At 33.9% G+C, this 13,940-nt stretch overlaps 1 protein-coding gene across 4 annotated transcripts in view; it reads right to left on the bottom strand.

Annotated features, from left to right (window-relative positions):
• The window catches only part of LOC126830487 (FHF complex subunit HOOK-interacting protein 1B), a 28,796-nt gene extending 19,462 nt beyond the window's left edge, over positions 1-9,334 (bottom strand). For 2 of the 4 annotated variants that reach the window (XM_056102753.1, XM_056102755.1), the window contains exons 1-4: positions 8,499-9,334; positions 7,704-7,862; positions 6,271-6,357; positions 1,327-1,374 (exon numbers count right to left, since the gene is read on the bottom strand). In XM_056102753.1, the coding sequence (XP_055958728.1) occupies positions 1,327-1,374; positions 6,271-6,357; positions 7,704-7,862; positions 8,499-9,245 (1,041 nt within the window). In that variant the 5' untranslated portion in view covers positions 9,246-9,334. Of the gene's footprint in view, positions 1-1,326; positions 1,375-1,963; positions 2,088-6,270; positions 6,358-7,703; positions 7,863-8,498 lie in introns of those variants that run through there. The other 2 variants (XM_050560875.2, XM_056102754.1) reach the window with 2 other exon arrangements.
• Positions 9,335-13,940: the final 4,606 nt, after the last annotated feature.

Raw genomic sequence — 13,940 nt, 5'->3', positions numbered from 1 at the left:
ATGATGTACTACATTGACATCTGAGATATTCATTACTACCGACCAATCAAATTATCTGTACTGTAAGGGATTGTGGAAAATGAAAGCCAAAGCAGACTAAAAATGGTGCCAACATGTAAACAAATTAAACATAGAATACTTGACAAAATCCTTTTTTGTTAGATACACCCTCTGGCACAACACGCAGCTGATAGAAAGTTGGTTTGATTATGATACAGTGTAAAAGTGAGGGGAAAAAAAGTAACTTGTAATCTAATTTCAACAAAGTGTAGTCAATATGAATAAACTAATCTCCTGAGATAAAGATTTCAGCAACATGTTACTTTAGAAAACATTAGGGGCTATTCAAACAGCTTAAAGCAGCTAGAAAGACGAATAGATAATTATAGCAAAGCAATAAAACAAGGTATCTTTTTATGTATCAGGTCAGATATTATAGTTGTTTTGTAAAAAACTAACCATACTATTTCACCATGCTCCTTACATTTCTGCATTAACAGAGTGAATTAATTAAGATGGGCATATATACCATGCATATATTGTTTCCATCTACTTTTCATCAAATTCCATCTGTCAAGAGTCCTTTTATGTGCTCTCCAATGAATACACAATAGGACCTTCGTTTTCTGTCCCATTCAAAGGACTTTTCCTGAACCACTGACAAAGGGGAAACAGCCTGGATAATCATGAGGAACTTTCTCAGCCAACACACCGGGATCGGACCGAGGATATCAAGGCACTCATTTTAAAATGGCAGGTACAACTGTGAATTGAATGAATTTGGATAATGTTTTTCTTTTCAGCTTTAGGTTTAACCTTTTTCGTCACAGAAGTCACAAAATGTCTCTGGGCCTAGAATAGCAAGGAGCACAGTAAACAGCAGATGACAATGACCAATAAGAAAGGGCCCTGTTATACATGACGTCATGAGAGGAATGTCTTAAGACCCATCGGCATCAGTCAATTTACTCACTGACTCATCGGCATCAGTCAATTTACTCTGACATCACACACTACTTAAAATTGTCCATGTTCTATTTCATTATTAGAAATTGACATATTAAGCTGGTGACCATAGTGACCAAAAGCAAAAGGGTTAAACTGGGGAGAAAGTGACATGCATCTAGTACAGAAGAACGTCTAAGGTGAAAGCAAAATAAGGCCAAAACTTCAAATAAAACACTTTTTTTATATATATAATATTGAAAGCGGACAATCATTACCGTGTATGACTATTTCTACAACAATCAAATTAAAACAACAAACAAAATAAAACTTTTAAAATTTGATAATAAAAAAAATTCCTTCTCCTAGACAAGTACTGACCGCAAACATAGTTGTATCGAGAAGGGGTATTGGTAAACCAGTGATGTCCTGATGGTGATAAAGGGAAATAGTATCAATTATTAAATAAGACTTTGTACGTAATCCAAACATGCCGAAAAGTATAATTAATGTCTATTAGAGAAGCATTATGCTTTTTTTGAAGTACATCTATACTTAAGTCTAATAAACATGTTTCATACTTTTCAGACAAAAATCTCTGTGGTTTTTTTTGTGCTTATCAGTAAATAGAATAACAAGTAGACATTACTTAATACTGGGGCCCCAGTTCACATAAACTTAAACTAAAATATTTTAAGAAGGCAGACACTTCATTGGTTGAGAGTTAAATTACATGTTTTTGGACAAATTTGAGCTCTTGGACAGAATTATTAGAATATTTTAGCTTAATTTTTTGAAATAAGGCCCCAGTTTCTTGATGACATACAAGAACAATGATCAAGAGCATTTTAATATTCCTAGGTACATGTACATGTTCTTGATTACACACAAGAACAATGATCAAGAACATTTTAACATTCCTACAATGTAAGTACATGTAAATAGGTTCTTGATTACTCACAAGAACAATGATAATTGTAGTGAAATCAACAGCATTTTAATATATCTACATGTTATATCTAATTAGAGTAAGATAGGGTTATGGTATAATGATGGCCGTGCTGTAATATAAATATATAGGGGTGGGTCATTATGGTTATACATGTATGTTGTTATTGTGTACTTGCCATATTCACGTAATCCTGTATTAATAAAGTGTATTAAATAAAGACAGTTTGCCAGGCAACGAAACATACATGTACGCCCACAGCAGCTGAGCAGTTAAATCACCTGGGCAGTCAACAAGAGTTGTTGCATCTTTTTACTTTTGTTGGAAATGAAACATTTATAATACACTAAAATCTGATTAAGAGTAACAACTCATTAAGTAATTATCAGAAAATCATTAGAATTTGTTTGGTCCATGCTAACGTTTAGTATACAAAACATTTAATATCATGGATTTATCTGTTCAAGTTATTAAAAAATCATTGAAAATCAATATACTTGTTCGTCTCAAGACCTTAAAAACTCTGTGTATCAATCTAAATTCAATCAAAACGAATATATATAGGTGTAAACATGGTGTATAAATATAAAATCGATCTGATGATAATTATGGTTTCTAAAGCATCCACAAGATATTTCAAAGTGATCAAGGGCCATAACTCTGGCAGTAATTATCGGAAATAGTTAAAAACCAACAGGCTTCGTGATCTGATGACCTTAAACACTGTGTATAAATTTGCAGTCAATCGGATATCAACTTTAACCTTTAGAGCATCCACAAGATTTTTCCAAGTGATCAAGGGCTATAACTCTCACAGTAATTATCAGAAATCATTGAAAATCAAAAGGCTTCTTCGTCTCATGACCTTAAATACTTAAGCCTCTAGAGTGTCTGCAAGATTTTTCAAAGTGATCAAGGGCCATAACTCTGGCAGTACATGTAATTATCAGAAATCGGTGTAAATCAATAGGCTTCTTCGTCTCATGACTTTTAACATTGTGTATAAATTTATACACCGGCTATTAACTTTAGTATCTAGAACGTACACAAACAATTGTGGATGCCGGATGTGAGCATAGAAAAACTTGTATCTTACAATAGCATTTTTAAATTACATTACCGATATATTTTTAATAAGAACCCATATTTCTTGAAGGAAGATAAAGGAACTGCATATAAAATGTCAAAATATTGACATAGAAAATATGTCCTAGAAAATGTGGGATATGGTTAAGTCAAGGTTTAGTGATTTACCAGGATTCCGTCCATCTATTTTTATATTCCCCCAAAAGACAAACAATGATGAAAGCTACAAGTACTTGAATCAACTTTTAGAAAAATCCCAGTTGATCCGTTTTAACACTATCCTTATTAAAGATGGATTATGCAAGAGCTAAATCAGTCTAATTATAGATCTTTCGTTTGGTATCAAATGTTATATTAATTAGATATTTATTCACATAAATTAAAATGAAAAACTGGCGGGAAAAAAAATGGAACCCGGACTGAGCACCGATCATTAGAATATAGAAATATTCCATAAAATTATAATCAAATTAAGATCTACAAATTTATTTTTTCAGATTTCAGTTTTCAGAGTGTTTCAAAGTTTTGGTGTCAGGGGCAATACCTCTAAAATTGAAACATTTTATGATCATTTATATTGATAATTCCAAATAGTCTGGAGGCTCAGCGCGGGGGGGTGTCCATCAAATGGGCACAAAACCAGACCCAACTTTTCTAGAGTAAAATTTTGCGTAGAATACGATGCTGAGTGGTAATCAGTCCGTCGTTGGGGCGTTTTCGAGATATTCGGGGTCAAAGGTCAAATGGGTTCATTTGCACTGAAAGTGAAAGCGCGGTCATTCTTGTATCATGAAAATAAGCTGAAAATGATCGAAAGTAATCACACTTTCAATAAAAATGTAAACTTGCTAAATTCACCTTTGTTCTTTGTGACCCCAGAGGTCAAAAGGTCACATTTTCTGTTTTAGCACTAGGAAGATTTAAAGTAATAAATGTTGGCGTAAAAATAAAAACTAAATCAAAAACTGTTCTAATTAATAATAGGAACATTTAAAATTTATCTTTAGGTGGTCTTAGAACCAAACTTTTACTTTGGAATGTCGAAAATGATCTTGCATAACAGAACCAAAACGCTTCGGAGCCTGTTTCAAAAATACGTAAAAACTGTTAAATCAAAATCTCTCTGAATTAGTTTTACAACGAATGCTATACATAATGATACTAATTGTCTGAAAAAAAAACAATTAAATAGTTCCATGGCTGGACTCCAGCCTGCAGGCCGCGTCATAAAGCCTGCCAAAATTTTCCCTGCTAACATTTACCAATACGACATATATATCCTGTGAACTACTATGTGCAATGCATTCGTCGGTTTTATCTGCGTCCATGTTCCGGCGAAATTCATAAAAACTCATAAAAAGTTTGCAACCTTTTAATCTCGTCGCCAGATGCGTGTTTTCCCGTCACAGATTAACGTCGGTTTTCCTAGACTGGGATTCTCGGAAATCCACGCGGCCTGCAGGCTGGAGTCCAACACTGAAACTATTCAATTGTTTTTCAGATAACTAGTATCATTATGTATAACAATCGTTGTTAAAATAAATCGGAGAGATTTCGATTTGACAGTTTTTAGGTATTTTTGAAACAGGTTTCAAAATGTGTTGGTTCAGTTATGCAAGATCATTTTCGACGTTTCAAAGTAAAAGTTCGGTGCTAAGACCACCTACAGATAAATTTGAAATGTTCCTATTATTAATTAGAACAGGTTTCGCTTTAATTTTTATATTTTACGTTGCCATTTTATTGCTTTAAATCTTCCTAGTGCAAAAACGGTAAATTTCACCTTTTGACCTCCAGGGTCACTAAGACTAAAGGTGAATTTAGTAAGTTTACATTTTTATTGAAAGTGTGATTAGGCTACTTTCGATCATTTTCACCTTCTTTTCATAATACATGACTGCGCATTCACTTTCAGTGCAAATGAACTCATTTGACCTTTGACCCCGAATATCTCGAAAACGCCCCAACGGCGGACTGATTACCACTCGGCATCGTATTCTACGCAAAATTTTACTCTAGAAAAGTTGGGTCTGGTTTTGTGCCCATTTGATGGACACCCCTCCGCGCTGAGCCTCCGGTCTAAAAATAAATATTTGTTAAATCACGAACATCATGTAATGTATACTATTTCTTTTCAATTTGCTTCCAAACTTTAAAATTACAGCAGTCTCAGATTTCACAAGGTAACCTTTGATAAAGTTCATTTCAGTATACAAATCCAAACCCAAATGACTCAACAACCTGGCCATGTCTGACAGTTTTGAATCAAATATTAAGCTGTTTGTTGGTCAGGGATTACTACATTTTATAGTCCTAAGTTTCCATTCTATAGGAGTTCTTATTATAAACAGTCCTAAGATTCCACTCTCTATGAGTTCTTTTTATAAACAGTCCGAAGTTTCTATTCTATGTGAGTTCTTATTATAAACAGTCCTAAGTTTCCATTATATGATTTTTATTATAAAGAGTCCTAAGCTTCCACTCTATATGAGTTCTTTTTATAAACAGTCCATTCTACATTGTATATGAGTTCTTTTTATAAACAGTCCTAAGTGTCCATTCTATATGAGTTCTTACAATAAACTCCTAAGTTACCATGCTATATGAGTTCTTATTATATAACTATCAATAATAATAATAAAAAAGTAAAATGTAATATCATCAATCATGTTAGTTCATGTATTAAAATTCTCTCTGCATGTTTTTAATATAATGTACTGAATCTTATGCAAGTCCAGATCAATAATTCAATAATAACACTGACATCTTGCAATATGGAATAATCGATTATCTATGTACTGCAATATAAGATTGACAAGATGTAAAGGCTAACTCAAACACCTTTTGTCTAGTTCATATATTCCAGAAAATAAAAATTAGATTTAAAATCTTCTAATCTAAGTATATTGGTATTCTGTTTTCTGATATTTTAAACTGCACTATATCAGTTGATATTTTTAAAAAGAAAACAAATATCTGAATAATAAAAGAGTTAGAGAGATTTAAACAGGCTTTCTAAAGTAGGCCATTACTTCACTCCACAGTATGGGAATTCTTTTTTTATGAGAGACATCCATGTACATGGTTGTAACCTTTTTAAGTATTAGTTTTTCAGATCCGAGTGTTCTATTTCTGGTCCAGAAATATTAGCTGGCCTACGTACGTATGTAATCTAATAAAGCTCAAGCCCCATAAGCTCAGTATCTATAGACTACAAGCCATAGACTACCAGTATATAAATTTGTACTGATCAGTGATATTAAATGATGTTGATATTAAAGTTGTATTACCTGATGAAGTGCTGGACCTAGTACCGGTAATAAGAATCCGTCATAAATATATTTAGTTAGTTGTTCTTTAACCATTGAATGGGCAATCTGTTGGAGGAAATAAAACAAAAAATCAAATTCTGTGTCCAAATAAAATGGGGTTTAAACTCTCACTTTTCTGCACAAACTGTTCTAATGAAGATAGACTTATGTAATTTTGAATTCTGACTGGCAAAGGATTTTTCATGTGTACTTCCAAATGACTAGATGACTTTTCTTTCTAGACCCACAGTCAAGCACCACTGACAAAGAAAAACTAGAATGGAAAATCCTGAGTTACTCTCTCAGTGAATATCGAGATTAAACCCGGGATCTCTCGAGTTGGAGACATACAAACCATGCCATTTATGCAAATGAATTAATTCAATTGCCTCTATTCATTCTATTTAAATCTCTATCATGCATGATAAGATGCATACATTGCATAGAGGAGTGCTGCCTCATGTTCTATGTATGATCAACCAATCCATTCTGATAATTGTCCAAACATCTAAAGAGGATTGAATCCAAACAAACATTTCTACCTATTTATATCTAGAAATAAAAACAAAGCACTACTTTCTTTTAAAATTAAACCAGAATGTTAAACATGCATTATGCAAGAGCAAAATCTGCTTATTACAAGTCTTTCTTTAGGCCTGAAATGTTATCTAAATTATCAATTAGACATTAATTAACTTATCCAGACCATAATAAACTCTCGATGTCAAGGCTAGCCTTTGATGTAGGCTGGATTAGATTTCTGTATGCCGCTAACGGCCAAAGATAATTAAATCAGAAAAAGTGGATAATCGAGACTATGCTGTTTATATTAATGATTTTAGTAATGATAACCGAGACTATGCAAAAATTTCACCGGCTTCTTTCTCGGCTCATAGTGGATCAATTTGACTGAAATTTTCAGCAAATTACCTTTACACTATCTAGTTTTTAACTATTATAGCGAGAACTGCCATCTCTTTATCTTATCTCCCATAATGTATCTTTAACACAGTGTTATGTAATACAGCAAAAATCAAGTAATCTGAAACTCTATTCAAATGACATTGGGGGTGAGGATACATGCCATTGGTTACCTAGATTCTCCTAACAATAAGAAAAGTCTTCTGATGGTTCTTTACGTCCTAGACTGTATTTTCAAGAGTAGACTGTATTTTCAAGACTAGGTTGTATATTTTCAAGACTAGGTTGTATATTTTTCAGACTAGGTTGTATATTTTTCAGATTACATCAATACATTTAGGTTGTATATTTTCAGGACTAGGTTGTATAATTTCAAGAATAGACTGCATACATTTTCCAGGCTACATGTATGTAATTGTATATTTTCAAGACTAGACTGTGTTTTTAAGAATAGGTTGTATTTCAAGAATTAAGGAACAAAAGTAAGTTACCTGTACAACTGCATTACAGAACTCAAGTGAATTAAGAAACATTTGTAATTCTGGTATTTTATTACAATCTTCGTTGGTTAATATATACCAATGGTCGGACGGATTGGGTATCTTACGAGGCAGAGAAGAATACAACCCGCTCAAACCTGCTGCTAGCACCTGAAACATAATACAAGATTATACGTTATAGTAGCTAGTCTTCACTGACTAGCAGGGAAACTAAACATCTGGAGAACATGTCCATCAATTTATATGACATAAAATTAGTTTTTCAAAAAATTTAACCTTCAAAATGATGTTTAATGTCCTAATTTTCTACAGACAATATCACTATGGGTTACTCATATTTAAACCGTCAAGGGTACTTTTACATGTACGTACAAATCAACGCGTACAACAGGACTTGGGGAAACAATATCGGAAAATCCCAGGGAACTTTCTAGGAATGACACTGGGAATGAATCCGATAGTTGAGCCATCAACTAATCACCGAGCCATCACAACTCCGAATTTAACCTTACTTAAAATTAAAACACAATAAATAAAGTTCATGCTAAAAATGGTCATACCAGTACTCTTTCGAAAAAAATATAACGCTTAACTGAAGAAAACATATTTTTAGTTTTAGGCCTATCTTAATTTCATGTGAACTGTATTCAGTGTGTCCTTCGATTAAATTAATTAAAATACTTGTACGTGATTTTTCTGAAAAGGAGATTTCTGGTAGACTTTGTGTACCAGTAACACAAATTAAAGCTTAATGTATAAAATATAATGGAAAATAATGAAACTTACTGGACAGAAGTCAGAATTTGTTGCTATATACTGTCCTATGTGTGGATGTTTGGCCGACAAGGTCATGATTAGTAATAAGGCATCTCTGGCATGTTGTCCAACAGGACCTTCTCGATGTACGTAAGGTATTAGAAGGGAGAAGATAAGGAACCTAGTTGGCCCATGATCCGTGTTCGTACAGAAAAAACTTTCTAAAATTAACAACTGTTGAGATATACAAACACAAGCTTGATGTAAGACTAAAACTAACTGGTGCTCTATGTCGTATGTTTCCGACGACTGCAAATTTCCTTCTGTACACGACGACAACAACTTTAACAGAGGACGAATAACAGACTTATGTATCAGTAAAAGTTGTTTTGATTGGCTAATAAGCATTTCAAACATCCGTAACTGTTCATGCTTTAACTTGACAGCATATTCATTACTTTTAGCACACCAAGAACAAAAAAGTTCTAAAATATCTTTTTCTAGAAAGAAATGCAAAATGGGTCCAGGCATTCCTTCGACTCCCTCCTCACGCACTAACAAGGTTATCATTTGTCCAAAATTATGGATGACAGTTTCAACCTCGTCACTGGTAACACCATCTTTTCCATGATTTTTACGGTTGATTATGACAGAGGCCTGTTGCCAATGGTTACGGAACACTTCCAAGCAGGTATCCGGATCTGTGTCGCTTCTCTCTTTGGTCGGAGACGGTTCTGCAGATCCGTTGCTCGCTCGACTGCGTTTAAACCAACTCATTCTCTTGATGTAATCTGACTTTGTTTCTTGCACTTATTGTTTTACATGGTCTTAATCTGTTATGTCACCCAGACAAACATATGGTTACAGTCCTGTAAGTACATAAACATCAAAGGTTAGATTTATAATATTTTAAAACTTTGTATAGTGATAACACAGACTAAACAAGCCAACTGTGAGGCTGACGTCCACTGCTTCAATCCCAAAATAAATAGATTAAATACTCGCAGTTACCTTTTTTACAAAGCATCAACCAATCCGCTTAAACTAAACTGAGCAGCAGATAATTGAACTTAGTCAAAGTTATCTTGCTCCATAGCATTGGTAAATCAAGCTCAGTCAAAACATTCACCTACATGTAATAAACATCTACATCAAGTTTGACCATTCTACATGTAGAAGCAAAGTTTTCTGTTCAAAATGTGTGACAGGCAGACCAGTGAAAAGCAAGAAACATTAACTTTTCAATTAAACAACAGAATCTCACTCAACTTCTCAAATTGCTAAAAGATTACTTCCAATATTATTACCAAGATACATGTACTTTGGTGATCTATTAAGTTTACTGTGATTTCAATATGGCATTAACATGGATGTAAGCCACAACACTATCAATCTGCTGTCTTCCACTAGCTACCTCAATTGTATTGTAGCTACACTGTACGTGTTATATTTACATCCATTAACAAGATTAATTGCTGTTCCACTGAATTATATACATCTATACAACATAAATATTCTATACAACATCTGGGAGAATCAATCCTTTGCATTTGTAAAGAGAGGGAGAGTAATGTGGTTTAAAATCCACTCAAATCTACAGCCACCCAACACATTTGGGGACTAACATATGGTACACTTTCACTTCAGTAATTCATTTGCACGTAGAGGAAACTGGATTATCCAGAGAAAACTGACAAGGTCAGACACGTTACCCTAGTCCTTGTCAGAAATTGTGATCTAAAGCATCAGACCAATCAGCCACCCAACTCTCTAGACAGAGTAAAGACCCACTACATTAACATGCATGTGTATGATTCAAGATAAAATATATTTATACCGCTAAAAATATTGCGCCAGAAAAAATAGCCATAATTTATTCCTGTGGTCTAATGTGTGTGAAGGGGTGCAGGTTTGGGGGATTTTTCCCTGATAATGGGGTTTCACCTACTCTTCTTTAATTCCAGGGAGCTGCGGTGGCTCAGTAAGTAAGGCGGTCTCCGGTTAGCTCCTGGTGTTGGCAGAGGAAGTTCCCTGGGATTTTCAGCCATGGTTCCCCCTTGTAAGTGGTCCAGGATGGACGACCTGACAGGGATCGTGTCTAGTCATTTCGATGGGCCAAACAAAGAAGAGGTCTCATCGTGTGCATGTAAAGGAACCCTCGACAGTCGAAATTGGAAATAAGAGTAGGCCAGAATGCCACTGTCCAGGAAACATTTTCCTCATATCACACTGTATGCACAATGCCTGTCTTCATTAACCTAGCTGGTGCAGAAAAGTAGGAAGTTAAAACTCATTTAATTTTTTTATTTATAAATTCCAGGGTTTTAAGTCATTGTGTACACAGACGCAGACTACATGAATAAATCTTCCTGTAGTTCATATAAAGGAAATGACATGACATTTAATGTCTTACTTTTTTTCACCAATTAGACTAACGAAGGTGGACATACACCACACAATGCTCTTTGAAAGGAATCTTACTCGGACAGCTGAGTCTCCATCTACTCCTTGTCAAATTCCAACTGCCAGGGTTCATGTACATGTACTGTATGCCTAACCTCACTTTTTTTGTCCCATTAGAGTGATTAGACAGGCTAAAAAAATACTGAAGAAATTTCCCGTTTAAGACAGGGATTCAATTTCAAACTTCCTGGCTCCAACTAGTTGTTATAAACAAGCTTAAACTACATCAGTAATATCTGCGTCATAATAATTAAATACACATATGTGGATAAAACCAAGGCGACTAATGAAATATTAACACCATACTGCTAGAAAAACATATTATGTTTGTTAACATAAAACTGCTATAATTACTTTAGTAAAGTACTGGTAATTAGATCACTGCTTGTTTACTTCATCCAATTTGACAAGTCACATGTAGTTTATTATATCCTTGGACAGATATAGCAACCACATACATGTATGTATAACAAGATAACTACATTTCATGGGAAACCAGTAAATGTATAGAGGAAAATATAGCATAAATGACAAAGAAGTTAATAATTGCAAATAGCTTGTTTTATGTACTTGTAGACATTAATTGTTGAAAGCCACAATGTTCCTTCTCGTCTTGATCATTCTAGTCTTTACTCTAAGCCTGGACAAAATAAGTGTTAAATTTGTATACAGGGTTAAAGGTCATAGAGGTTATCCTGCCTTAGATTGGTTTGCCCCCAAAGTGGTAATGGATCCAATTTTTAGCATCTTTAGCAAAAAAAAAAAAAAAAAAAAAATAATAATCTTCGGGGGCCTTCCCAACTACACCTTACCCCACCACATAAAAACCCACAGTTGCCTTTCTGGAATTGGACCCCACCCCCAAATCTACTTTAAATAGCTGTCTACGTTAATACTACATGAGGCACCTAGAGATTATGATGTATTTCTGAGACTGCAGGTGCAGTCTGTTTGACTGATACATTTGTTACCTGTACTAGTACTTATGCTAAATATATATCTACCTGTAAGTTAAGTACTATAAGTCAAGCATGAGAAGAAGATTTTAAAGTGGTTACAAATTCATTCATTAATTAGACACCTATAGTACATGTATATCTTTCTTACTCTACCTATTAAAATACTACTTACTGTTAATACTACTGTAAGTATATTTTTAGTAGGTAAAGCTGATACCCAACAATAGCTTATTCAAGTAGACTTTAAAGGTAGATAAAGAGAATAATATATAGACCAGTAAAAATACTATTACTATAGTCTATTCTCACTGAGGTTGTGACCTGTACTAAAAAGACCATTGTCCCCAGGTCAGGTGTGAAAAATGGTGAATTATAAACAGTAGATTTATGTTATATATATATAATAACTTTTGTACCAAACTTATAATTTATACACAATTTACTACAGTACAATAGTATGCTATAATTAACCTTAATTACAGACTGTTACTTACACTGGTTGCTTTAATTACATATGTATACAGTACCTACATACATCTATGTACTACAGCAGATAAATACTACAATATATTTAGCTATTTATTTGTTCATTTTTCAATATTAGTTGACTTCAAGGAACTTATACTATATTAGTAAATATTTGCCAGGGAGAGAGAGAAATGTGGTTTAATATCCACTGGATACAAGAGAGGGACAGAGAGAAATGGGGTTTAATGTACACTCGACACAAACAAGGTTATTTTGGGACTAACATATGGTTCAATTTTATTACAAAAAATTGCTTGCGCATAGGGGTCATTAGCAGTGGGAGGAAACCGGAGGACCCGGATTAAACCCACGAGATTGGATAGGCAACCCTACTCCTCGTCACGTACAATACAACCGGGGAATCGAAACCACGGTTATTGACTTAATGACAAGGCCTTATGATACAAACAACACGCACACGCTAACTATTGATGTTCGAGGAGCGGCCATTTTGTCCGGCAGTTTCAGTCCGATTTTCACAAAATTCAAACTCAACCCTCATTATTGTGTAACAGTGATATATTTAAACGAATTTTTTTAATCAGATAAAAATTGTGACCTCTAGTCTAGAGGGACCACAAGCTAAAACCCTGATTTTTTTTTTTTCGAAAAGACCCAAGATCTTTGGGAGATACATCTATATTTCAAATATTATTAAAATCGGATAAAAATTGAGACCTGTAGACTGTCCACAAAAAAATGTGAAAGGACAGATGGACATGGGCGGTGACAATAGACGTCCACATTTTCATGTGGACGTATAAAAATGGATTAAATTCCATTACTTTCAATTGATATTGAATAATGAATACTAAAAAATCAGTTTGAATAGCCTTAAAAAACTATTGAATTTATGAGTATTATCATGGCTTAAAATTAAAACATGTTTTGAAACAGTGTGTACAGAAACTACAATGTAATTAATGATACAGAAAATACATCAAAGAGAGAGTATACATTTTATAAATTGGAAGTTATTTTATAAGGTGTGTCTTTTCGAGTTGGTTCATGAATGATTCAACTATATAAACAATAAAATACCACAGTAAGATTCTAATCTTCTGGTTAAATACCATATTACTGATGTACTTAACGGTGGAGCCAAGTTTGGGGAGATTTTTTTTATTCCAGAAGCTCAATAACCCAACCATTTAATGAATCATATCCGAATAATGTCCCAAATTTTACTTGTATTTCAACATTTCCTAAAATAGGACTATTATGGTCCTTTACATAATTCAATTACATACTACACCATGTAAACTCACATTGTGACTGCATGCATAATAACATTGAAGCCATCTATACATTTGTAGCATGTAGATTATTCAAGTAAAATGACTCACTGTTTAGCCTACTGCTATAATAAAACTTTTGACTTTTATTTAGCCTGACATGACATTTCAAAAATAATTTCCTGATAAAGGTACAGTGCGCTCTAAAATGTTTGGGCGACTAAAGATTTGGGTAAGGGGTGGGGGACCGGACTTGCACAGAAATTTGTGTATTTACTAATAACATT

Source organism: Patella vulgata, chromosome 8 (genome assembly GCF_932274485.2).
Source record: "Patella vulgata chromosome 8, xgPatVulg1.2, whole genome shotgun sequence".
Lineage (NCBI taxonomy): Eukaryota > Metazoa > Mollusca > Gastropoda > Patellidae > Patella > Patella vulgata.
This window is presented reverse-complemented; position numbering and strand designations above follow the sequence as displayed.